General features: G+C 44.8%; 2 protein-coding genes across 5 annotated transcripts; both read left to right on the top strand.

Annotated features, from left to right (window-relative positions):
• Positions 1–6232: 6232 nt before the first annotated feature.
• TCHH (trichohyalin) lies at positions 6233–13178 on the top strand. 4 transcript variants are annotated; one of them, XM_059673219.1, is made up of 4 exons: positions 6233–6287; positions 7635–7800; positions 8560–9374; positions 9630–13178. In XM_059673219.1, exons 2-4 carry the CDS (start codon positions 7663–7665, stop codon positions 12145–12147), a joined length of 3471 nt encoding a protein of 1156 aa, XP_059529202.1. In that variant the 5' UTR covers positions 6233–6287; positions 7635–7662; the 3' UTR covers positions 12148–13178. The 4 variants fall into 4 exon arrangements, with proteins under 4 accessions (XP_059529202.1, XP_059529200.1, XP_059529201.1 ...); XM_059673217.1 differs by having other exon boundaries at positions 9543–13178; XM_059673218.1 differs by having other exon boundaries at positions 8560–9827; positions 10032–13178.
• A 10427-nt stretch (positions 13179–23605) lies between these two features.
• On the top strand, positions 23606–26223 carry TCHHL1 (trichohyalin like 1). Its single transcript, XM_059674980.1, has 2 exons — positions 23606–23761; positions 24199–26223. The coding sequence occupies exons 1-2, from the start codon at positions 23624–23626 to the stop codon at positions 26221–26223; spliced, it is 2163 nt and encodes a 720-aa protein (XP_059530963.1). The 5' UTR covers positions 23606–23623.
• The last annotated feature ends 801 nt before the right edge of the window (positions 26224–27024 follow it).

Here is a 27024-nt window from a genome sequence, read left to right as displayed (position 1 = left end):
GGGGATGTGCCTGCAACCAAGGTACATGCTCTTGACCAGAATCAAACCCGGGACTCTTCAGTCCCCAAGCAGACGCTCTATCCAGTGAGCCAAACCGGCTAGGGCTAGGTGAGCCTTTAATGGTGTGCCCTCTGCCCAGATCAGACAGCAAGCCAGGGGAGAGCCCAGAGCTAGGACAGACACCCAGAGAAGCTGGGTTCACAGCACTCTTCACCTGCAGATAAGGAAAAGCCTCAAAAACATGTATCTGAAAAGTTCCAATTACACATCTGACAGAACAGCTAAAAGGCTAAGACAAATGTCTATTGTGCAACTTCATTAGTGAGTTTTAAGGTTTAAAAGTTTTAAGGGTATTTAACTTCATCACACTTAAGAAGTACCCTGCCAGGTGCAACATAAAGGATGTAATATGCATTCTTGTCTTCTAGAAGTATTGACCCCTAGCAATTCTCCTGTTTCTGCTCTTTTATAACCTAGAATGAAATTTTTAATGCCTGATGATACTTTGATAGTTATCTTCTATGTGTTTCATCTCCTTTCTCTTGGAATTAAACTTTTATTTTCAAATTTAAGGTGTTCAATTTTTGAATAGATAACTCATTCACATGGTTCAAATGTCAGAAAGTATACAGTAAAAAGGTACTTTCCCATCCCTCTCCCTGCAGGTTAGTTTTTTTTGTGTGTTATTAGAAAAAAATATCATAGCCCAGCCGGCGTGGCTCAGTGTCAACCTATGAACCAGGAGGTCATGGTTCGATTCCTGGTCAGGGCTTTATTTTTGGAATTAAATCTTCTTATCACAATATCTTCCACTCCAAATCATCAGTGCCTTCTGGTAATAGGTTCAGTGCTTTGCACCATGCCTGGCAAATATTGAGTCCATGGGGGACTCAATAAATGCTTGTGAATCAAAAGAGACTACTGTGGGAAGAAGAGAGAAATGCACAGCCTGTCTTCTGCTTCTCCACTAATACTACAAACTGGGGCAGATCCTCCTTGAGGCAAAGGGACAAGGACTTTGGCCTCCCAAAGTCCCTTCAACCCTATCCCATTTCAAGTGGTTTTCAGGATGGGATGGGAAAGGGAAATTTTTTTAAAGTAGAAGAGAATCAGGTGACTCTTTCCCCCTCCCCACGTGGGAGGTAGTGCTTGTTTCTCAATAAATTTCCACCTTTTGCTATTAAAAAAAAAAAAAAGTAGAAGAGAATCAGAAAGGAAGACAGGAAGGCGACTGAAAGAAAGATACTGTGTAGAAGAAAGGGGGGTGCAGACTCCAGAGAAGCATGCACCTGTCTGGAAGGGAGGGGTCAGAATGAAAGCCACTGAAATTTCTAGACATTGACACGCACACCCTCCTTCCACTCCCATACTTACTTCAGGGTGGGATTCAGGGTGGGAAACACTCAGATTAGGATTCAATAACTGTGCCATGACGCAGGTGATGACTGAACGCCTGGGCCTGGAGGAAACATCCCCAGCTGGACTGGCACATGCCTGCTTGTGCTGAAAGTGCTCTTTCCATATTTGGGAGGCCATGACCTTTACTTATGCAACCTAAAGCATCTACTGAGTGCCAAGCCTTAGCCCCCAACGTCCTTTATGTTAAGCCTTCTTATCAGAAGGAAAACCTCTCTCACAAAGTTTTTTTGTTGTTGTTTTGTTCTTTTGATACAAATCCTCATCTCATCCCAAAGAGTGACTTACCATTTGACTAGAAACAGATCTAAATCCAAGAAAATAGAAAATGTCACACAGCCCCTCTACCTTTGAAAAGCTATGGCCCTTCTTCCATATGGCAGCTGTCAACCTTTTCATCTGAGATACCAAAAAAAATCTCCAAAGCCCAATCAAAAATGCCTGCTTCCTTCATTCAGAGTATTCACCAAAATACAAAAAATTAAGGGTTTTTCTTTCCCCCATTCAGCGTGTCTTTTGCCAAATCCCAAAGCTCTGCGAAACTGAGGAGCTGCTGGTTAGGAGAAAGATAGTTACAGAACAGAGAAAACAGCACTTAACATCTATGGCCACCTCAATGGCAAAAAGAGCCAGGAGCTCTCTGCTATTCTGGGTGACAGCTGGAGTGGGCAGAAGGTGGAAGTGCCCTCCGGTGCTCACCCGTGCTCAGTCACCCTGTATGACATGATGTAAGATGGAAAAGCATCTGCTGACTCTCCGAGGTAATAATTACCACCAGGGTGGGGGTATAATTAAAGTAAGGGTAATTTACCTTAAAGAAGATAAAAATTAAGAATTATTAATGATCATAATAATTAGCCCTTTTATATCTAAGAGTCACAAAATGCTTTACAAGCTATAATTATCACAGCTCCCCTCTGAGGAAGGGATTCATATCTTACAGCTCCTCACTTAACAGAGGGGTGAAGTGATGGGCATGGAGGAGGCAGAGAGGGGTGAAGTAATGCTTCCTCTGTCATCTGTCCTGTAAGCAGCAAAACTAGAAAGAGGCCCCAGAAGGACTGACTCCCATGATGGTATGTGCCCTCATCCTCAGGCCCTCACCCAAATCACAGAGCTCCATCCCAGATCAAGCGACTCATCTCATTCAAACTTGGCCATTTAAACTGCGGCAGTGTAATAAAATTACATCAGATCAGCAAGGATTTTACTAAACACCTGCTAGAAATAAAAGATACAGCATTGCCTCCAAGGAACTTAAAACCTAATCAAGAAGACAGAGCAAGCACCCATTAAATTAGAGGAAAATATGGAAATTACACATTAACTAGTGCTGGGTTGTATGATGCTGACTATGCATGCTGTGGAAAGAAATTTTTGTAATTGGAAGATTGTTATATGGAAAGGTCAAGGAGGGTCTGGGAGGGCAGATGGAATTTGCATGGGGCCTCAGAGAAAATACAGTAGATTTTGGATGGGCAGAGGTAGTGTTCTAGGGCGTGGGTCAATGAGTAAGAAGAAACAACAGAAAAACTTGAAAGGTTTAACACATAATTTTAAAGAAAAGGTCTTCATTGGAGAGGTATTTCGAGAGCTCACCAAAGAATCTTACTGTTTATAAAGCCATCTTAAAGTCATCTCCCTTGGACATTTTCCCAGAGTTCCATGTCATGGCCCGTAGGGGGCTCTGGAAAAGCTCATTAGGCTAAGAACAACGCTAGCACCTTCTCTGCTTTATCTAAATTTTCACAGTAAGGCCAAAGCAGGGTGTGATCCTGGTCAAACACCGCAGAATGTCAAGTCTATTATCTACTTTTTCCGGATTCTGACGGAAGAAAATGGGAAAAGAGCCTTTGAAAGAGTTGAAGACCAGGAAAACTGGTACTTTGTTAGTTCTATTTGTTAACCCAGCAGAGCTCCACACCCAGAGATTTCAAGCATGGATGAGGCTTCAGGAATGAATGATCTAAATTTTATTTTCTCTTTTCAATTCTTCTGTAATAAAGAGCTCACATCTCAAAGCCAAGTACCAGTACAATACGGTAGCTATGCTCTGAACCCACTGGCATTAATCCTTGGTAAAGAAGGATATTCTTACAGAATGGAGCAGGAGTACATGGGTCATTCCTGGGCCAGTCAGCAACGTTCTCTGACCTTTCGGTGCCTCAGTCTCCAGTCTTATAAAAGAAAGATAATGAGGCCTTTTGTCTATAAAGAAGATTAAGATGCTCAGATTATACAAACACCATTCTTTTTTGATGAACCACAATGAGTGGACACTGCCTCATTTCAGGGATTCTCAGTTGGTCTTTCAAAAAAATGGACTGAAAAAAATGTCAGTACTTGATTATTTTCTACATTCTCTGGTTTTGAATGGGCAGAGGTGGTGTCCCAGGGCATGACATTTTAAATATCACTTAAAGTGATATGTTTAAATAATGGTACTGTGTTAAATAAAAGAACATTATGTAGCAACAAGGGCCCCTTCATTAGAAGAATATCAAACCTGACTTTAGAATTTTAGCATTTGAATCTACTTACAATCTTTCTGATGTTGGACCAAGAGCAGCAAGGCAGACAGGCTAATTCTCTTAGGTTAATTCAGATTTTTTAATATCTTCCCTTGTGATATCCTGACTTTAAATGAGAATGGATAAGAGAGCCATCACTGGATTTAAGATCTAGCTTCATCCAGAGCGGGGAAGGAGGTTTTTGTTACAGTGAATGCAATTTCGGCCTTCTTCTTCTTCTTCTTCTTCTGCTTCTGCTTCTGCTGTTTCTTCTGTTTTGTTTTGTTTTTGGTGGAGGATGCGGGCATTTTCTTAAGGCTGTTTGGAAGCATTTCCTTTTTGGGTTTGCTTCTATATTTTATTTGCTTGCTCAAACATGATTTTAGAATGATTAATATTTTCCCTTTGTTCTCATAGAAGCTAATGAATGTCTGGTCCTCTTTTGACTACTTTGACTATAGTAAGGTAGTGGAATCACACAAATGCATCCTGCCACCTGGGCTAAGGTTCCTCACAGACTACACACAGGTGGATAAAAAGAGAACCAGACATAGGCAGGGTTTGCCCAGAGAATTCCTTGGAGGACACTCATAACAAAGGCTCATATGCACCCTGGATGGTGGTGTTCAGTGGTTAGAGTGATGGCCCATGCACCAAAGGGTGCCAGGTTTGAGTCCTAGCCCCAGGCAGGGCACAGGTGGGAGGCAACCAGTTGATGTGTCTCCTCATATCGATGTTTCTCTGAGGATTTTTGTTTTTTTAAGGCGCATATCCTCCGTGAGAGATAGAGGTTTCATGGTGATTTGTGGTTGCAGTGCTCATGATAGTTCTATCCTAGAATTCGAAGATGAAAATAACTGAATAAAACCCAAAATAGAAGGTAGAAGGGGGGAGAGAAATCTTTACTCTTCACTAAGGAGCTGCTACATCAAGTTTGCTAACTGATCTCAAGAAAAGTGACAGTTCTAGGAAAAACCCTAGATCACAGAAGTGAACCAGGCTAACAGTTGCCTTCCCATCACCTATCATTTCCACTTTCTTCTCCCACCACCTCTGGGAGGGCAGCAAAGAAGGAGTCAAATAGAATTCAATTCCATCATCATTTGGACCAATCTGCACATAAAGGAAGAGTCATCAAGATTTAGGCTCCAAATTACATTCCATTGAAGGACCCTACAGAGTCTCCTCAAAATTTACTTGCCTCTGTTGAACAAAGGAGGAGACCAAAATGCCAAAAGCCACTGAATCATTTAATAGTCTCCATAAACGTATTTTGAACCAAAGTTTCATATAGTCTGAAATGTAAGGGTGGGAGTCACTGACAACCAAGGATAAAATCCAGTTCCTTACAATAAAACAGCACTGGGGTTTGCATATGATCTCCGGGGTTGAGAAAGGCCCGGCAGACATAATGGGCTAGAGTGACCGATTATCTTAATGCAATTCCAGGAGAAGCAGAGTCAAGTGCTTCAGTGTCATAATCATTAGTGACTTGAGCTGAGCAGGATGATTATATCTAAAAAAAAAAAAAACAGATTACACCAGCTCTTTTTCTCCAGGAGCATCAATATGTTAATGAGAAAAGAGCAAACTTCATTTAGATGTAACATCCCTAAGAAAGAAATTTGACAGATTTCAAATTCTCTTATAAATAATTTAATGGAACATTTTTAAACTAACACCCAAAATTGTTTACTAAGAAGACAATCCTCAACTATAGGAAAATCATTATAAGACCCAAGAATACAAGTGCAATTTTTCCCCATTTGCATTTTAGAGAAGAAACTAAAATCAATTCCTTATACCCTTTCATTGTCCTAGAATTGTTTCAGACAGGGCTATACGCAGCTCCGTGGACTGTCACATCCCAGAGAGAAATTAACTAGTTCTCATTAGTTTATGTCAAAGTTTCTGTTTGACCCCAGCCTATAAGTTAGATTTTTTTATATAGTAAATGGCTTAGAAGTTACTACTTTGTAATAAAATCATAATTAATTAAGATTCTGAACATTAATTTTTGTTTTATTTCATTTTAACAACTTAAAAAAATTAGAGATTCTGCCAAACATTCTATCCTCTCATGTTAGGTGGGGCCAGTACCCTGTCAGGAGGCAAGGTCTGTGAACCTCCTGCCAAATAGGTACGTGAGCAAATAGTGAGATAAACAAACCATTTGTGGAGACAGAGGTGGAGCTGGGCTTGGTTAGGAATGAATCAGGCCATCCCACAGAGTGGGTGTCTCCTTTCCAAGTAGGTCTTCAGGGCACAATTAGAACCCCTATAAAAGACCCAGCTACCAGATGCCCAGTACACTTGCCAGTGGTGTCAGCGAGCACTCGACTTCTCCCTCTCGTGAAGTGGGTAAGTCCCATTCAATGGGATCATGTTCTTCTGTATGATGCTTCATTTTCCAATTGTTGTAGATGTTGGCAGGAGGGGGAGTATGGTGTGTGTGTGTGGGGGGGGGCTATTGTGTCAAAAGACATCAGTATCTTACAGAGATGTCTAACTCCATGCCATCTTCTTATGGTTGGAGCCATTACTCAAATAGAGACATGGTCTCCTCCCAAGGCTCTGAACTCTCTAAGTATGTTTGCATGTCAGGGGTTGGAAGAGAAGTTATGTGTGACTCTGATGGGGTTCATCTTTCTAAAAACTGCTATCTCCAAAGTTTACCAACTCTTGGTTCTCTTTTTATATTGGTTCTGCCCAATATGGGCCATCTTCATGTAATTATGGTATCTGCAGTATTTCAAGTTGAGTAGTAACTAAAGAAGCCAGCTAGATGAACCACTATTCTCACCCAGTCAGTGAAACCTTCCATGTATTTTTTTCTTAACATTGATCTGCTCTTGGCTAAGTTCCATTTTTTATAATGCCAAGATTCAAAGGGTTTATTTGGGTTTAACAAAACTAACAATAAAACCAATGTTATTCAAATTTGTCCAGGTTCAATTTGACCCATCGGCCCTGCTAGCCAGTCAGGAAGTACCTCTCAGAAGCTTTCAATAATTGAATATCTGTGATATATCTTAGTTAAGGCAGATAAAATGTACTCTTTGTTTTCTGCATTGGTTTATCTGAATATTGCAATGCCACCTTCAACTATGGAGAAATAGTGCTTAGTCTTAAAACTGCTGACTTGTGAATTATATTCCTAGATCTCTTATGGGCTATAATGTTGGGGAATAATCCACATTCCCTTTTTAATGTTCTAGTTGCCACTAAATGTTTTGCTCCACACCTAGGTGTATGTGGCTTCTACTCCCTTTAAGATACTTTCTGATCTTCCTTCACCTTTTGGCTTTTACCTACCCTCTTTGCTCAATTTTAGAGGCAGATGCTATGAGTAGCAACATAACAAATTTAAATTTCTACATTATACTCTACACTGTCTGATCTGAAATACATTAAGAAGGAGAAAGAGAGAAGAGGAAAAGAGATGGATAATTCAGATTGTCTGAACAATCTGAAAGCCGACTACAGGATAGTCTGCAGATAATTCCCAGGCTCGAAGTTTCTCAGGATCTCTCTTCCCTTTTCTAAGAGCTGTACAATATTAAAAAATAAAATGCTTTGAAAGTCCAGGTTGAAAATAACTACTATTGTAAAGTCAAATTATTTAAGGATCTGCCCAAAACAGTGGGGCTAAAACCTCCCAAAGACCAGAAACAGAGTTTGATTCTGGATCCTATTTTATTGTTTTAGGTTTACTTGAACTGAAGAAAGGGAAAAAATGTCTCCACTTCTGAGAAGCATCTGCGATATCACTGAAGTTTTCAATCAATATGCCTCACATGATTGTGATGGGGCAGCACTATGCAAAAAAGACCTGAAGAACCTCCTTGAAAGGGAATTTGGAGCTATTCTTCGGGTAAGAAATATGAAAAAGACATTTCTTTATTCATTTGGGGTTATGAACTTCCTTCTCAGGAGCAACCAGAGCAAGGAATGGTGACTTTATATTCATTTTACACCATGATAGCTCTACACTACATTCCCATTAATTTTTGAGCCTGAAGATACTTAATTGTCATTGTAGTCTGAGTACTAAAGAAGTTACTAGCAATTATTTCATGTACTTGATGGCAATGGCAATGTGGATGAACTGGTGGTCATGGGAGGTTATCACCAAAGATGTTAGATCAAACTAGACTTGGAAGGAATTTAAAATTACTTGCAAATTTTGGTAATTAAATTCATATTGTTCACTAGTAAAATGGTGTTACCATAAACGTTTTGCTCTCTTTTCAAACACAGACTAAAAGTCAAATCAAAGGAACTAACTATTTCAGACAGAAATGGCTGGTGCACATCTTCATAAAGTCCCATTTATTTCTCAGTTGAGAATAAGTTCATTCTTATTCACCCAGCTAAAGAGAACTTGTGTTCTTTTAATCAGCATTAAATTACAAGATGCAAACACTTCCAACAAATGTATGCTATAAAATGAAGTATTCACGTTTTTACATGAAGACAACAAAACTTCACCATACACCCTGGGATTTTCCTAATTGCTCTTGTCTTTTGAATGTCTGCATGTCGTAAAATGTATATTTGTGTGAGAAAGTTTACTAGCTGTAAATGGTACATTTAAAAAAAAAAACTTCTGTTTTCATCTTTTTTTTCATAGCGACCACATGATCCTGAAACGGTAGATTTGATCCTGGAACTTCTGGATCGCGACTGTAACGGGCTGGTAGATTTCAATGAGTACCTCCTGTTCATTTTCAAAGTGGCTCAAGCTTGTTACTACGCTCTGGCCGAGGCGTCGGGGCTGGAGGAGGAAGCCCCGTGTGAGGGAAAGGGGGCCCCGTTACTCGATCGCCGGCAAGAAGACCAAAGGAGGTTTGATTCCCGGGACAGAGAGTTGGAAGAAGCACGCTGGCAGAAGAGGCAGGAACTAGAGAGGGAGCTCGCTGAGGAAGAGGAGCAGAGGGAGAAGCTAGAGAGGCGAGAGCAGCGGCTGCAAAGACGAGAGCAGGAAGCGCGCCGCCAAGAGGAACAGGAGCTGCAGGAGCGCAAGGGGCGGGCGGCCGAGGAGTTTCCCGACCAAGAGCGGAGGCGAGAAAGGCGGGAGCAGCGAGAGCTGGAGCGCGAGCGCCAGCGCCTTGAGGAGAAACTGCGGGAGCTCCGGGAAGAGGAGCAGCTACCCCGGCGGGAACGGCAGGAGCTGAAGGAGCGCCTGGAGGAGGAGAAGGAAGAGGTGGAAGAGCAGCTGCAGAGGCTTAGGCGCGGGCGCCAGGAGCCCTTGGAGCAGGAGCTGAGGCGCGAGCAGGAGCTCAGGCGGGAGCAGGAACCGCGCTTGGAAAAGAAGCTGCTGCGGGAGCAGGAAGAGAGGCGCGAGCAGGAGCTCAGGCGGGAGCAGGAGCTGAGGCGGGAGCAGGAACCGCGCTTGGAAAAGAAGCTGCTGCGGGAGCAGGAAGAGAGGCGCGAGCAGGAGCTCAGGCGCGAGCAGGAACCGCGCTTGGAAAAGAAGCTGCTGCGGGAGCGGGAAGAGAGGCGCGAGCAGGAGCTGAAGCGCGAGCAACTGCTGAGGCAAGAGCGGGAGCAGGAGCTGAGGCGGGAGCAGGAACCGGGCCTGGAAAAGAAGCTGCTGCGGGAGCAGGAAGAGAGGCGCGAGCAGGAGCTCAGGCGGGAGCAGGAGCCGCTCTTGGAGCAGCTGAGGCGCAAGCAGGAAGAGAGGCGCGAGCAGGAGCTGAGGCGGGAGCAGGAGCCGCTCTTGGAGCAGCTGAGGCGCGAGCAGGAAGAGAGGCGTGAGCAGGAGCTGAGGCGCGAGCAACTGCTGAGGCGAGAGCAGGAGCAGGAGCTGAGGCGAGAGCAGGAACCGCGCTTGGAAAAGCTGAGGCGCGAGCAGGAACCGCGCCTGGAAAAGAAGCTGCGGCGGGAGCAGGAAGAGAGGCGAGAGCAGGAGCTGAAGCGCGAGCAACTGCTGAGGCGAGAGCGGGAGCAGGAGCTGAGGCGGGAGCAGGAACCGCGCTTGGAAAAGCTGAGGCGGGAGCAAGAAGAGAGGCGAGAGCAGCTGCTGAGGCGAGAGCGGGAGCAGGAGCTGAGGCGAGAGCAGGAACCGCGCTTGGAGAAGCTGAGGCGGGAGCAAGAAGAGAGGCGAGAGCAGCTGCTGAGGCGCGAGCGGGAACCGCGTTTGGAACAGAAGCTGAGGCGGGAGCCGGAGCCGCTCTTGGAGCAGCTGAGGCGCGAGCAGGAGGAGCGGCGAGAGCAGCAGCTGAGGCGGGAGCAGGAGTTGGCTGAGGAGGAGGCACTGCAAGAAGAGGCCGGTGAGCTGGGAGAGAGCCGTGCCCTGCGGTGGCAGCGGCAGCTGGAAAGCGAGGCTGAAGCCCGACAGAGCAAGGTCTACTCCAGGCCCCGCAGGCCCCGCAGGCAGGGGCCACTGAGGCGCCGCCAAGAGCAGGAGGAAGAGGAGGAGAGGCGGCTGCAGGAGCGCGAGCAGCGGCTGCGGGAGCGGGAGGAGGACTCCCAGCTCCTCCGCCAGCAACGTGAGAGGCGGCTGCGCCAGGAGGAGGATCAGCGCCTACAGGGATTCGAGAGGAAGCAGGAGCGGCAATTCCGCGAGCTGGAGGAGCAGCTCCAGGAGGAAGAGCGGCGCCAGGAGGAGCTGCTCCGCGACCAAAAGTGGAGGTGGCAACTAGAAGAGGAAAGCCAGAGACGCCGCCACACACTGTACTCCAAGCCTGCTCTACGTGAGCAGCTGCAGCGCGAGGAGGAGCAGCTGCTGAAGGCGGAAAGAGAGGAGAAAAGACGCCTTCAGGAAGAAGACAGGAAGTTCCGTGAGGAGGAACAGCTCCTCCAGGAACGGGAAGAACAGCAGCTGCGCCGCCAGGAGCTCGAGCAAGAGCTTCGCCAGGAGGAACAGCAGCTGCGCCGCCAGGAGCGCGACAGAAAACTCCGGAAGGAGGAGCAACTCCTCAAGGAACGGGAAGAACAGCAGCTGCGCCGCCAGGAGCGCGACAGAAAGCTCCGCGAGGAGGAGCAGCTGCAGCGGGAGAAAGAGCAGCTGCTGAAGGAGGAAAGAGAGGAGAAAAGACGCCTTCAGGAAGAAGACAGAAAGTTCCGGGAGGAGGAACAGCTCCTCCAGGAACGGGAAGAACAGCAGCTGCGCCGCCGGGAGCTCGAGCAAGAGCTTCGCCAAGAGGAACAGCAGCTGCGCCGCCAGGAGCGCGACAGAAAACTCCGTGAGGAGGAACAGCTCCTCGAGGAACAGGAAGAACAGCAGCTGCGCCGCCAGGAGCTCGAGCAAGAGCTTCGCCAAGAGGAACAGCAGCTGCGCCGCCAAGAGCTCCGCCAGGAGGAACAGCAGCTTCGCCGCCAGGAGCGAGACAGAAAGCTCCGAGCGGAGGAACAGCTCCTCCAGGAACGGGAAGAACAGCAGCTGCGTCGCCAGGAGCGCGATAGAAAGCTCCGAGCGGAGGAACAGCTCCTGAAGGAACGGGAAGAACAGCAGCTGCGTCGCCAGGAGCGCGATAGAAAGCTCCGAGCGGAGGAACAGCTCCTGAAGGAACGGGAAGAACAGCAGCTGCGTCGCCAGGAGCGCGATAGAAAGCTCCGAGCGGAGGAACAGCTCCTGAAGGAACGGGAAGAACAGCAGTTGCGCCGCCAGGAGCTCGAGCAAGAGCTTCGCCAAGAGGAACAGCAGCTGCGCCGCCAGGAGCTTCGCCAAGAGGAACAGCAGCTGCGCCGCCAGGAGCGAGACAGAAAGCTCCGAGCGGAGGAACAGCTCCTCCAGGAACGGGAAGAACAGCAGCTGCGCCGCCAGGAGCTTCGCCAAGAGGAACAGCAGCTGCGCCGCCAGGAGCGCGACAGAAAGCTCCGAGCGGAGGAACAGCTCCTGAAGGAACGGGAAGAACAGCAGCTGCGCCGCCAGGAGCTCGAACAAGAGCTTCGCCGGGAACGCGACAGAAAGTTCCTTGAAGATCAACAGCTCCTGCGGGAACCGGAAGAACAGCTACTACGTCGCCAAGAAGAGCAGCAGCTGCGGGAGGAGCAAGAACTGAGGCGCCGGCAGGAGCGGGAGAGGAAATTCCGGGAAGAAGAGCAGCTCCGCCAGCTGGAAGAGGCGCAGAGGCGCGGCAGAGGCTGGGAGGAAAAAGATAAGAGCCGGCAGCAGATCCTGGAGTCTGGCAAGCGTCCGTTTGCCAGTGCCCCGGTGCGCTCCAGCCCTCTCTATGAGTACATCCAAGAGCAGAGGTCCCAATACCGTCCTTAAGAAATGCCGCCATACCCCGACACTTGCCAAAGCTTCAGCAAAGGAAAATGGGAAACACTGGGTACCAGATGACTCGAATGTTTTTGGTTGTGGGAAAACTCTGTTATGTTAGAATGTCTTTTTTTCCAAAATCTTAAACTATACTCATTTCATGTACTTTGTACTTCTACCTTTTAGTCTTCCTCAAGTAATTCTTTACTGCAGGATGTCTTTGCTCTTTGGTGCAGATGTGGTGTGCATTTTTAAAAACAGGTCATTTAATTTGTTGAAGGAGTTTTGTTTGGGGAACATGTTAATTTACTGCTTTCAGAAGTAACAAGAATAATCAGATGTGAGAGTCAAAAGAATCGGGTCTGTTTTTTAAATGGTTGACCTATCTTGTGGAGAATTTAGATATTTTTTAGTGTTCAAGTTGGTATTTCTTCTTGGGCCTAAATTACATTTATATTTACCTCCAAATAACCTCTCATCTTTTTGGCATAATTAGCATAGATTGCAAAAGGGGACTGGATTTTTACTGTAGGGAAACTGACTTCCATGTGAAAGTAGTCCATAATTGGGAGAAATCTCTATTAACATTTAGCTTTAAAACTTAGAATTTGATTTTTTTTTTTACATTTGACTCCATAAACACTTAAAAATCTCATAAAGCAAAAGTAAGGTGTTTCTCAAAAACTCCAGAACTCAAATTTTAGAACTGTTTTTGCTGTAGTCTATAGTCCTCGGTTCTCTTCCCCCAATCTTTGATAAATTTCAGAAGATTACTACCTTTATTAATTTTACCTGAGAGGAAACCTGCTTAGGATCCAGTAGACATCTATCTTCCTCTAGGGCCAATAAGAGATCACAGAGAGCATTTTGGGGGAGGGGAAGGGAAAAATTTGTAAACAGAGGGGCAAGTTCCTACATGCCCTTAAGAAAACCCATCAGCTCACAATCCTTTGAAGCCTATTGATACTACCTTGGAGACATTCTTGTTGAAATAATTGGACTGTATTAAAAATTAATAATAAATGTTTAGCAAACAATTATTTTTGTCTGTTTTAATTATGCGTCAAATCATAGCTCAGTATCTAGTGGTCTAGGAACTGAATAAAACTGCCATTCACTTAAGGGTATTTGGTTACGATTATGTCTAAATTTAAAAAAAAGAAAGAGGAAAAAAAATCTTTGTTTTCCCCAACCATTTTTCCCTGTTAGGGCGAACCCTATATTATCTGCCTCCTCCCCCCCTGCCCCCAAAGCTAGGAGTCTCTGCCCAAGTGTTTTGATTCTTGACCTCACAGCTTTCTGTGCTTGTTTTTTGTTTTGTTTGTCTTTTTGCAGTGATTCACTGTTCATGGCAAATAATGGTGCTCCCAATATTTGTTAATATTTCATTTCAAGAATACAGCAACTTCTTTGTCTTTGATGTCTAATGAGCTGATAGTAGGAAATGGCCTGAAAGTTTAGCTCAGCATTATAGAAATTGTAGATGAGCTGTTGGTTTAAGCAACACAGTCTATTAAGTGACAGTCAGAATATGTTTAATAGTAATGCCAAAAATATCAAATTATTATCTAATGATCCTGTGCCATCTGCTGGAGTCTATATTTAGTATGCAGGCCTTGGTACAAGGAATAAGTCCAAAGAAGACCCTGATCCAGGATAGTATTTCAAATTGTGAGGGTCATGGATGACAAGGCATCCTAAGTTATATATACTCATCATGTTTGTCAGTTGTAGAGACAAGAAAGCTCTGCTTCTGAGTATCATTCTAATGGAGTAAGATGGCATTTTCTGCAAGGAGCACCAGCCTCTCCCTCACTTGAACACAAATAGCAGATGCCCACCAAAGACAGAACCTGGAAATCCCCTGATACACTACCATGGAACATCACCTATTTCAAATGACTTCTAACTACAAAACTATTCTTCCCCTAAGATCAGTGTATGTTTTTCTTTACTTAAGGATCTTCCTGGAAACCATGGAAGAGCCCCCCTGGCTTTCTCAAAGGTCCATTCAATAGGCATTTATTTCAGAGCCCCAGGATACTCCTGAAATATACACTCATCATCTAAGCTACAGTTCAACAATAATAACTATGGTAAAAACAATCAAAGCCCTTCCAATTTTACAAGATGAGGAAAGAGCCATTTTCAAAGAAGAAAGTATTGTTTCGTCAGTTATAATAACCTCATTAAAAATTTTTAAAAAATGGGCCAGCCAGCCCATGCCCTGTGGCTCTTCTTTTAGCAATGTGGCAGGCTAACCCTCCTGCTTCACCTAGTTAATATACATACATGGGCAGAAGCTTGAGGCTGTTGGGCAATTGACTGCTTAAATATAAACTGGGAGCTCTATTAACATTACCTTGGCTGCTGCTAAAGAATGGGGTTGAGGGTTTAAAATGCTCTGTGATGGCAAAGCTGGTCTCTATGTGTTATGGGCTGAATTATGTCCCCCGCCCTAAAAGTTTATATATTGAAGTTTTAACCCCCAGTACTTTAGAATATATGAGATGCAGTATTTAAATAAATATTTTATTTAAATGAGATCACTAGGTGGGCCCTAACCCAAAATGAATGGAAATTTGGACACACATGATAGAGGGAAGATGATGTGAAGACACAGGAAGAAGATGGCCATCAACAAGCCAAGGACAGAGGCCTGGAACAGATCCTTCCCTCATAACCTTCAGAATAACAAAAAAAAAGCCTTACCAACCCCTTGATCTTAGATTTATGGCCTCCAGAATTGTGAGAAAATAAATTTCTATTGGCTAAGCAACCCATTCTGTGGCTGTTATGATAGCCCTAGCAAACTAATACATCATGTAAGGGGAAGTTCTTTTGGTAGGGAAATCTATCTGTATTATAATGACCTTTATCCTCTGACATTGTGCAGGCCTGTCCTGGTTGCTCAAAGACCCTCTTTTTCTTTTCCTTTTTTTTAATTTTTTTTATTAAATCTGTCATAGTTTCCATGGTGCAGTGGAAATAATACTACAAGTAATAATAAGCCTGGGGATTATTTATTCATTCATTTAATAAATATTTATTGAGCTCCTGCTGTGTGTCAGACATTCTAGGCAATATGCATACAGTGGTGACGGAGATATTCTGGCCTATTCCTGCACTTTAATCTGTGTGTCCTTGTGCACGCCACTTAAGCCTTCTGGGCCTCCATTGTTATATATTTCCAACTGTGAGTCTAGAATGGCTATCACCAAGGTTATTCCCAGGACTGAAAAATAATTACTTTAATTCTAACGTTCAGCTTGTCCAACTGAAACTCTCAAAGCAACTCAAAATAATCCCTCAGCCCAACTCTACAGAAAACAGGGGGGGAAGTTAACTACTAAAGGTGATCATCAGAGCCTAGTTCCAGTTCCAAAGATCTTTCTTTCCTAGCCAGTCAGACCTGAACTTCTCTCAATTTGTCTCCCAAATTCCTCTCCAAAGTGCCTATCATCCCAGGTTTATTCATTGAAGGATAAGATCCCTACCTACTCCATTTTCTGTGACCCTAGTACTTTCAAAGACCATTGCCCAGATCTGTGAACCTCACATATGCCTTTAATTACTCTCATTTCTTTTCTGAAGAGAAAGCAAGTCCTGGAACTTAGTTCCCTCGAACTGAAAGTCCATGGCCATTAGTTAAGTATAAACCCATCTCTATATTAATTACACACTGCTAATATTTTCATTCAGTCATAGTAATTATGTTTGTTTAGCAAGTGTACTGGACTGTAATCTTCTGAAGATTATAATCTATGTAATATGTAATAAGCACATGTTTCCCTTGTTAATAAAAGCTGACAGTCACATGCAATAATCTGAAACAAAACAAAAGTAGATTTCTGAATAGGTTATTATTTTCTGAACCCTCCAGACATCCATGGCAGGCACTCAAATTACAAAAACTTTTTTGAAATTTGATTTCTATTTGTCATTACTCCCCCTTTTTTAAAAAAAAAAATCTGTTGTATTTTCTGCAAGATAAAGTCTAAAGTCTTCAGTTTGGAATTTAAGGCCCTCCACTTTCTAGAGGCAATCCACCTTTTAAACTCTGGTCCCTACCACAAGGAATTACTGTCATTTTAAACAGGGGAGTAATTAACCAAATTGATAGTTTATAAGGATCACTCTGGCTGCAATGTGGATGATGGGCTGGAGAGGGTCAAAATGAAAGCATTAGGAGGATATTATAATAATCCCTGTGAGGCCCGGCTGGCATGGCACAATGGTTGAGCATCAACCTATGAACCTGGAGCTCATGGTTCGATTCCCAGTCAGGGTACATTCCCGGATTGCAGGCTCAATCCCCAATGTGGGGCATGCAGGAAGCAGCCATTCAATGATTTTCTCTCATCATGGATGTTTCTATCTCTCTCTCCCTCTCCCCTCCTCTCTGGAATCAATAAAAATATATTTAAAAAGCAACAACAATAATCCCTGTGAGAGACAATGATAACCTGAGCTAGTATAATAGATATGGGATCAAGAAAAGTGGGTATAGTTGAGACCTACTTGAGAATTAGAGTCAGTAGGAGTTCCATTGAAGAGATGATGGAGAGGAGATAAAAGACGATATTACATTTATAGCTAAAGAAGCTGGGTAGGTAGCGGTATCATTATTGAGGTGGAAGCACAAGAGAACCTCAGGTTTGTAGTGAAAGGAAATGACAATTTTAGTTTAGTTACATTGAGTGGGAGGTGTATTTGAGGCTTCCAGGAAGCATTATTTGGTAACTGGTTAGAGGAGCCTGAAGCACAGGTGAGGGGTTTGGATTTGATATAAAAGGGGTCTATCAGCCTATCAGTTGTAATAGAAGCCATAAGAGTAGATGTGATTGTTCAGGACATGGAGAGAGGAAGCTGAAAAGCTGGGCTAAGACAGAACCCTAAGAAATAGCAACAGTTAAGGGAAAGACAAAAATTTTTTTAAAAAGAAAAACTAAAAAGGGGAATTAAAAGGAGCAGTCAGAGAGGTAGGAAGAAAACCAGTAATGAATTAAAACTTCCCGCAAATGCTCTTTTTTTGGCACGAAGTTCGACATTTTTAGGCGTAAAAATATCTATGATGTTAACACCTTCAGAAAATTTGACATATGAAGTGTCGAAGCTTGTTGTCAATACAACAAAATAGCATACATATCAAATCGCATATATATCAACATATGTGTAACTCCATGGATTGAAAAAATTCCGCATTATTAACCGGTGCCCGCATTATTAACCCATTATTAACCGGTACAGACACATTCCACATTAAGCCGGCGGGGTCGCAGTGTGTGAAAGGAAGGAATGGACGCTGTCCGCTCCAGCGCAGTCCCTCCCCCCTCCTTGTCCTTCCCTCCATGGCCACAGAGCCACCAGGGCATGTGGGTGGCTGTTCCCTGGGGAGGGAGAGAGAGAGGCCCGGATCGAGACAAACGCTTGTGTCCAGGGCTGACTTTCAAGGACACTGCTCTGCGATGTAAGAAACCCCGACCCAGAAGCAGGTCATCTACAAATGGTTTAGCACCAGGTTCCCCACGAGCGAATGTGTGAGGGGGCGACCCCCTTTCCAGCCACACCCTATTTCCCAGGACAAAGGGCTCTTGGAACCGGGACCCCGTGGTCCCAATGCACAACGGCCCTCTGGCGGGACCGGCTAATCGAGGCCAACGGAGGCCCCGCAGTGCTGCCCTATTGTTCGAATTCTGACTTAGAGGTTCAGCCATAATCCCACCGATGGTAGCTTCGCCCCATTGTAGCGCATACACCAAATGTCTGAACCTTCGGTTCCTCTCGTACTGAGCAGGATTACCATGGCAACAACACATCACCCGTGGGGTAAAACTAACCTGTTTCACGAGAGTCTAAAACCCAACTCACATTCCCTATTAGCGGGTGAACAATCCAACGCTGGGTGAATTCTGCTTCACAATGATAGGAAGAGCCGACATCGAAGGATCAAAAAGCGACGTCGCTATGAACGCTTGGCCGCCACAAGCCAGTTATCCCTGCGGGAACTTTTCTGACACCTCCTGCTTAAAACCCGAAAGGTCAGAAGGATCGCGAGGCCCCGCTTTCACGGTCTGTATTCCTACTGAAAGTCAAGATCAAGCGAGCTTTTGCCCTTCTGCTCCACGGGAGTTTCTGTCCTCCCTGAGCTCGCCTTAGGACACCTGCGTTACCGTTTGACAGGTGCACGGCCCCAGTCAAACTCCCCACCTGGCACTGTCCCCTGAACGGGTCGCACCTGGCCAGGCCAGCGCAGCCGCCTGCCTGCTGGGCACCAGAAGCAACAGCCCCTCGGGGCTCATCCCTTCCCCACCCCCCTCACCGGGTTAGTGGAAAAAACGATCAGGGTAGTGGTATTTCACCAGCAGCCCGCCCCCTGGCGGGCACTCAGGGCAGGGGCGCCGGGGCCTCCCACTTACTCTGCACCTCTCCTGTCTCTTCCCCCTGCCAGACTAGAGTCAAGCCCAACGGGTCTTCTTCCCCCCTCCTCCCCCCCCCGCCCCCCCCCATTCCGTTACCCGCGCTTCACTGAATTTCTTCACTTTGACATTCAGAGCACTGGGCCGAAATCCCATCAACACCCGCAGCAGGCCTTCGCTATGCTTTGTTTTAATTAAACCCTCGGATTCCCCCGGTCCGCACCCGTTCTAAGTCAGCTGCCCAAGCGAGGCGCCCCGCGGAACCGCAGCCCCCGGGCATCCGGGCGGGGGAGACCGGCACGCACGCCGGGAGGCGAGGAGGAGGCCCAACACCACCCCGGGAGCGACCCGTGCCCGCGGGGTTCCCAGGGGGCGGCCGAGATGCCCACCGCAGCTGGGGGGGTCCACGGGAAGGGCCCTGCTCGTGTCCAGAGTCGCTGCCACAGCAGCTGCCCCCATGTCCGGCCAGTGGGCCCGCAGGCCCCAAGGGGGACCTCCCCCTAGCGCCGCTGGGACCCCGCTGCCAAGGCCTCGCCCCGCCCTGCCAGGACACCACCCCCCTCACCCACTCGCCTCCCCTCCCCCTACCAGGGAAGGGAAGAAAGTGACTTGGGGGTGGAAGAGCTGCGGGGTCCGGGAGCTGGAGGGAAAGGGCCTCCTCCAGCCACAGCAGCCGCACTTCTCGCCCCAGCCGGACTGACCCAGCCTTTAGAGCCCATCCTTATCCCAAAGTTATGGATGGGGCTTGCCGACTTCCCTACCTACATTGTTATGCGGAATGTGTCTGTACTGGTTAATAATGCGGATACCTGTTAATAATGCGGAATGTGCCTCTACCAGTTAATAGTGCGGAATTTTTTCAATCGATGGAATTACATATATGTTGATATATATGCGATTTGATATGTATGCTATTTTGTTGTATTGACAACAAGCTTCAAAGCTTCACATGTCAAATTTTCTGAAGGTGTTAACATCATAGATATTTTTATGCTTAAAAATGTCGAATTTCGTGCCAAAAAGAAAGCATTTGCGGGAAGTTTTAATTCATTATTTTGAAGAAAAGTGCTGCTGAAAGTTATCATGTACTTTGGGAAGCTTATGGTGAACATGCTCCATCTTAAGATACTTGTGAACGCTGGTTTAAACGCTTTAAAAGCGATGATTTTGATGTGAAAGACAAAGAACGTCCAGGTCAACTGAAAAAGTTTGAAGACCAACAATTACAAGCATTATTGGATGAAGATGGGTGGCAAACTCAAAAGGAAATGCAGAAAGATTAAAAGTTGCTCAGCGAACAATTTCTGATCGTTTACAAGCAATGGGAGAGATTTTAACGGAAGGAAAATGGGTGCTACATCAACTGAACAAATGGAAAACCAAAAAAGTCATCAGTGAAATGTTGCTTCACGGCATGAAAGAAAGTCTTTTTTGCATCCAATTGTGACTGGTGATGAAAAGTGGACTTATTTTGAGAATCCCAAATGCACAAAATCATGGGTTGATCCAGGTCAACCATCAACATCGACTGCAAGGCCAAATCACTTCGGAAAGAAGACAATGCTCTGCATTTGGTAGGATCAGGAAGGTGTGGTGTATTATGAGCTTCTAAAACCATTAATACTGTTCGCTACCGACAACAAATAATCAATTTGAACCATGCTTTGATCGTAAAATGATCAGAATGGGCCATGATCACACACTTCAAAACCAGTTAAAGACACATTAAAAGATCTTGCTTGGGAAGTATTCACCAGACCTTGCTCCTTCAGATTACCACTTATTCCAATCGATGGCACATGCACTGTCTGGGCAGCACTTCAAAACTTATGAAGTAAAAAATTGGGTCTCTGAATGGTTTGCCTCAAAACAAGAAAAGTTCTATTGGGACGGTATCCACAAATTACCTGAAAGACGGAGGAAATGGGTAGCTAGCAATAGACATTACTTTGAATAAAGCACTTCTGATGTTTCTCTTGAAATTATCATGTTTTCTTTGATTACAAAATTCACATTAGTAACTGGTACACCTAGTACAAGGGCCTCAAGTGAGCATAAATACACTGAATATGTTTATTATACAAGGGGCCTCAATATATGAATATACAACTTCTCTAAGTCTTTCTTTTCTTTTTTTAAAATATATTTTTATTGATTTCAGAGAGGGATAGAGAGATAGAAATATCAATGATGAGAGAGAATCCTTGATCACCTGCCTCCTGCACTCACCACACTGGAGATGGAGCCCGCAACCCAGGCATGTGCCTTGACCGGGAACCGAACCCTGATCTCCTGGTTCATACATCAACACTCAACCACTGAGTCTTTCTTTTCAAGTCAGCTTTGAACAGACCTAGTTTCCTTCAATCATTTCTCAAGAGATTGACCTGTGAGCGCCAGGGCAGGGAGACATAACTTACACAACTTTAAACATCCCAGTACTTGGTACAGTGACTGAGAAATAGTTGGTTCTCAGGGGAGGTTGACTGATGAGAATTAAAATGACTTTTATATGCCAATGTCAATTCTCAGGAGAAGTCTTCCTTTTAGGGCAGGGGTGGGGAACATCTGGCCCTTGGGCCATATTAGGCCCCACACGAAATCATTTGGGCTGGCCCTGCAAAGGCACCACTGGCAGGACTTGAAATTAAATAAACCTAGGAGCTTTTTTCATAGCCACATAAATTTATATTAAGTGAATTATATTAAGCCAATGATGTCATAAATATCCAATGGCCCTTGGCCCCTGTTTTAGGGGCATGCTGAGAAATGTGTTTCTAGACAGAAACTGTCAATGTAGATCCCCCTCCCCCAACATTCAGTTTCCTTATATACTTGCCTTGATTATCGGCAAGATAAAACAAGATTCTGATCAATATCGATGCTTTCCTTAGTCTCAGACTTCTCATATAATAAATTACCTCCAACCCCACCCTTCCATTATCTTGATCTGTTTTTTACACTTGTTTTCATGGATCTATTTCTTACATCCTTTTACAAGCTGGCACGCATGTTTTAAAACATACTCTATTCTCTTTTTAAATATCTAAAACAGAATGCGATTCTAATTCTCTTGTTAGTTATATATTCTCCTCTAAGAGGAAACCAGTTCTAGGAGGAAATAAAAACATTTGCCAATTCAGCATCTGGGGGCTTACTCCTACCTGTCCTCAGCTTGCAAGTTTCTGTCTCCCTTTCCCATTTACAGCAAGAACACAGTTAAATAGATGCTCATTTCTAAGCTCCTTGGATTATAAAAATGCCTTTAAAGAGCAGATATCAATCACATTTTTTTAAATAGCACATTTAAGGTAAGCAAAGTGCTGCACATCCCAGCCGAGATTCCCCCCCCCCCCACACACACACACATACACACACACCTCTGCCTCTAAGCAAGAAGAGCAGAGCATTGAAACACCTGAATCAACTGGTATCTCCATTTTTGTCACATGGCTAAAAGGGGCCTCTATTTGTAAACACATGATTGACACCCATCCATCTGAGCTGGGTCAAACTCAGTCCATCCTGAGTAGAAAGACCAATCAGATGACTTCTGAGGCTCCTACATGCCTATGATTTATCAAACAGAAATGTAATTGTGTCCTTAGGCTTTAAAAAAAAAAAAAAAGCCATCACCACCCCAAAGATCCCTCATAAAGTCAGTAAGTGAACCAAGATACCTTTTCCCCTTCCTTTGGATGAGTCTGAAACCAAGATTTAACTGAATCTGCCTAAAGAAGGAAATAAAAGTAAGACAAGCTGGCAGCAGAGAAAGAGGGGAGTTGGTGGTGATGAAGCAGGGCTTAGACCCAGAGGGTGTCTCCTTCCAAACTGTGCAATTAGAGGCTCAATAAAAGGTTTCAGTGCCTGCTGTCAGCTCACAACCAGCTGACCCGCATCCCACTTGTTGTCACTCCTGAACAAGGTAAGTCTCAATGAGTATCTCTCGAGCTACTACTTTGCTTCTTTGTGAGATTATATAAGGATTTCAGAAGAAGCACTATTGATGATACTAAAGGGGGGGGGGGGGGGCATGTAGCCAGCCGCCCAAATGCATCCCTTGCTTCCAGAACTTCTTTGATCATTTTCTGTTTTAAAAAATATAAACTGTTTGTATGACCTAGGCATGAATATTATTTAACAAGACACAGAACTCAGACCTATATTAAAATAAAAATGCAGAGTTATTTAAATGATGGGGATCGATGGGGGGAGAGGGGAAAGTCAGGACTCTATTTTATCAGTAAGTTCCCTGAGCCCCTGAGCCATGTCTTCTTGGTTAAAAAATAAAAATAAAAAATAATAATAATAAAAGTTGCTTTGGCCTGCATACATAGTAGTTGATTTACTTCTCTTTTCTCTACAAGCTTTCCTAACTTCATAAGTTACAGAGGAGTTACACTGAGTCGAGGTGGGAGGAAAACAGGTGGGCACTGTTAGATGAGGCTGGAAGGATTGGTCTCACTCTGTTGGTTTTATTTGTGTATTTTAGCACTTACATTTGAGTTCTTTTTCCGCCCTCCTTTTGCAATAAAGCCTTCTCTGAACATATGGGTGTTGCTGTTTTCCGAAGGACAGGGTGAAATGTCTCTTCTACTATTTACCTGTGCTAGATCTGATTTCACCACATTACCTGGTACAAAACTAAATCACCCCTGAAGTTCAAATACAATATTTTAAGATACAGAATAGAGCAGATAATGCCAGTGAAGCTGGGACAGAGTCAGAAAGAACGATGATCGCCGAAACTGGTTTAGCTCAGTGGATAGAGCGTCAGCCTGCAGACTGAGGGGTCCCAGGTTCAATTCCGGTCAAGGGCATGTACCTGGGTTGCGGGCATATCCCCAGTGGGGGATGTGCAGGAGGCAGCTGATCGATGTTTCTCTCTCATCGATGTTTCTAACTCTCTATCTCTCTCCCTTCCTCTCTGTAAAAAATCAATAAAATATATTTAAAAAAAAAAAAAAAAGAAAGAACGATGATCTCTTTTTATCTCCTCCCTGAAGGACCCATCCTAGAAGATCCGCTTTGTTTGTCCTTTCTCAGAGTCTCCTGAGTTTGTCAAGATGCCTCGGCTCCTGAGAGATGTCCTCTGTGTAATCGAGACATTCCACAAGTATGCCAGGGAAGACGGTAAAGAGGCGACGTTGACCTGCAGAGAGCTGAAAAGGGTCTTCCAGGGAGAGTTTGGGGACATTCTTCAGGTACGGTGCTCACAGAGCTGTACAAATCCTTCTCCTCTTGCCCTTTCTCCATAATCCAAGCAGGACGGGCATAAGTGATCCCTGCCTGTTTTACGCCTGGCTACCAGCTCTCAGCACTCACTGCCTTTGAACAACTTTTTTCATTCTCAGCTCCCTACCCTGTGCAATTGCTTAGCCAATATTGCTTAGCTCAAAACTAAGCTTTTGAGAGGAATCCTGAACTAGGACATATTTAAATGCAACTCATAAGTGATATAAATGCTTCTTTGCTCTCTCATGAAAAATGGCATCCAGAATAAAAAAATTCTTACTATTTTGGGAACTCTCACAAGTGCCTGAAGAATAGGGCTAAAAAATGAATATTCTTGGGAAACATGTAGACACTCGACACTTGACTCCTTGTAAATAGGCTGATTTCTCACTGTGTTTTCATGCAGCCACGTGTCATTCATGCTGTAGAAAGAAACTTGAATCTTCTGACTATTGACAGTGATGGCACCATCGGTTTTGATGAATTTGTTCTTACAATCTTCAACTTGTTGAACCTCCATCAACTTGACATACAATCATTACTAAATTCAAAACCTAGACAAGGGTCTAAACCGGAAGAGAAGCCAGATGATATGAATCTCCAGGCAACCAGCAGAACTGGCCAGCCCACAGAGGCAACTCCACCAACTCAAGATAAATTAGTGCTTCCTTTGGGACTAGTGTCATCAGCTCAGCTCAGCCCTGAGGAAAGAGAACACAACAGGGTGGAACCACAGGGAGACACCAAGACTCACAAACTGCCAGGAGAAGCATCTGGGCACAGTGACCCTAAGAACCAACACCTGGAAGGAGATGGACAGAGTCAGGAAGTGACCCAAGGTGTAGCATCAACAGGAGACAAAGGGGCTGAAAATGAGACCAATAAGCCAACAACAGGATCAGAACAGAAGGGCAGTCCCACAAAGGGGGAGGAGGGACAGGATAAGGAGATTCCCAAGGAAGAAGATAAACCAGCCAGGGAGCAAAGTGACACTAAGACAAGAGATCAGATTGGAGAACAGGAAGAGAACTTGGGAACCCAAAGTTCTCCATCAGAAGAAACAACACAGAGACCACCTGAAGATCAAAGAGTTGCAGCAGAAAAGGTTGTTATGGAACACTCTCATGCACAAGAACAGCCACTACAAGGAAAAGATAAACTGAGTTCTGAGGGCACAGACCTGCCAGAACAAACTGATTCCAAGGATGATAGGAGAACAGCTGAGACCCAAGAGCCTGGAAACAATGCTGACAGGACACCACCGGAGACAAAGAACGCAGCTGAACCAGAGGGTGATGGCAGAACACCTGAGACCCAAGAACCCCCAGCACAAGAAAAAGAACATGAAACAAACAACTTCTCAGTCCACGATGATAGCAGAAATGTTTCAGGAACACCTGATGTTAGAACTGAAAAGAAAGAGGGGAGAGGCCCTGAGGCCCATGAAATAGTAGGGAGGGAAGAAAGCGAAAGAAAGTCTCAGCCACCAGCCCTGGAAGAGCAAGCACAGGATGGCAAGTATCCCGGATGGGAACTCCAGGAATCAGCAAAAGAAAGGGATGCTGGAGAAGGTTCCAAGACACAAGAGTTAAGCTCAGAAGGAGGAGACCAGACTCATCCTGAAATTGAAGCAGCAGTCACCCCAGGAGAAGAGGCAAGACACCCAGAGGGAGGGACAGCAGAAATACTTGTGAGCAGCAAAAATGCCCCTACAGCAGGAGCAAGAGAAAGAATATGGGAGTTGTCACCACTTGAGAACAAGTCTGGAGGGGAAAATAAGAGAGTCACCAAGACTCAAGACAAGCTTGTCAAGGAGGAGGATGGTTCCCAGGGGGAAGATCAGGAGCCAACAATCACACAGAAGGATAAAGGGTCTTCTGAAACCCCCAACAGCCTGACTCCGGAGGATGGTGACAGCAGCTCAGAGACAAGTGACCCGCCTATGCAAGGGGATCCCAAGAGGCAAGTAGACTCACATGAAGAGTCTATGCAAGGAAGTCACAATAATAACCCAGACACCCAGAAACAGGTGGCACTGGGTGAGAAAAACAGAACTCAGGAGGCAGTCAGAGGAGAGGATGAGCAGCTCACCGAGGAACAAGAACCGCCTGAAGGCAAAGAGCACAAGATTCAGGGCTCGGGGACTAAAGGCCCAGGTCCAGCTGTGGAGCCCAGTGAACCCCCAGAGGCACAGACACACCTTGAAACCGAGAAACTTCTCACATTAGAGGAAGAGGATAAAAGCACCCAAGAGCTGGCAGGAGAACAAAATCCAGTCCCTGAGTCAGGCCTTGAAGAGAAGACTCAGAGAAACGAAGAGTCCTATTCAGCAGGGAGCAGTACAGTCTATTCCAGTCCACTGTACAAGTACCTGCAGGAGATTCTGCGGCAAACAGGCCTAACCAAAGAGGAGCATCAAAATCAAGCTTAGACAGCCAGGGTATAAGCCTCTGCAATCACCAGCTCAGCAATGAGATCTCAGATTTTCCTTTCTTTTCCAACAACAGCTAAGCATTACAATAGTACACCAGGGAGCTTCTGCCTGGTAAGGATTCTGCTGACGCACAACAAACATCAGCTCCCCAGGCCTCGGAAGATGAGCAAGGCCACCCTCAGAGAGAGGAACAAGACCACAAAGGAAGGTGAACACCACAAAGCAATGAATCCTCATCATTATCCCAGGAGAACTTCGTACATCTCAGCATGTCTCGAACTTCTTTCCTCTTGATCACCCTCAACACACACATGCACACATTCAGATGCAGATTAATAATCCTTTAAATTTCCTTCCTAAGTTTTTACAAGAGCAAATAAAGTATTCAGCAGTGAGAGCTACTACCAAAGACATGTCACACCGAACAAACATCCTATCACATGATGCTATTGCCAAGTGCTAAAATGGACTTTGTCAAGAGATAATTTATCACTCTTTACCTGTCGCTAAAAATGGAAAAATCCCCTTCATATTTTTAACAGGTGCCAAATTCTTTAATTGATTAATTGGCTTTTTAGAATGTGGCAATAGGACGTATGTGACTCTACAATACTATCTTATCATCATAAAATATCATTACTCATAGTTGTAGATAATTCTGTTTCATGATATTTTTCACACAGATTTTAAGTTTATTCTAAAAGGTTATCCCTCAAAATAATCTCAGATATCTCCATAACTTAAAATAATTGTGATATCTAGCATCCAATTAGAGTAGATTTATGACTTTCTTTACTA

This window comes from Myotis daubentonii, chromosome 18 (assembly GCF_963259705.1).
Source record: "Myotis daubentonii chromosome 18, mMyoDau2.1, whole genome shotgun sequence".
Classification (NCBI taxonomy): domain Eukaryota; kingdom Metazoa; phylum Chordata; class Mammalia; order Chiroptera; family Vespertilionidae; genus Myotis; species Myotis daubentonii.
The sequence above is the reverse complement of the archived record's forward strand: the minus strand, read 5'-3'. Positions and strand labels throughout refer to the sequence as shown.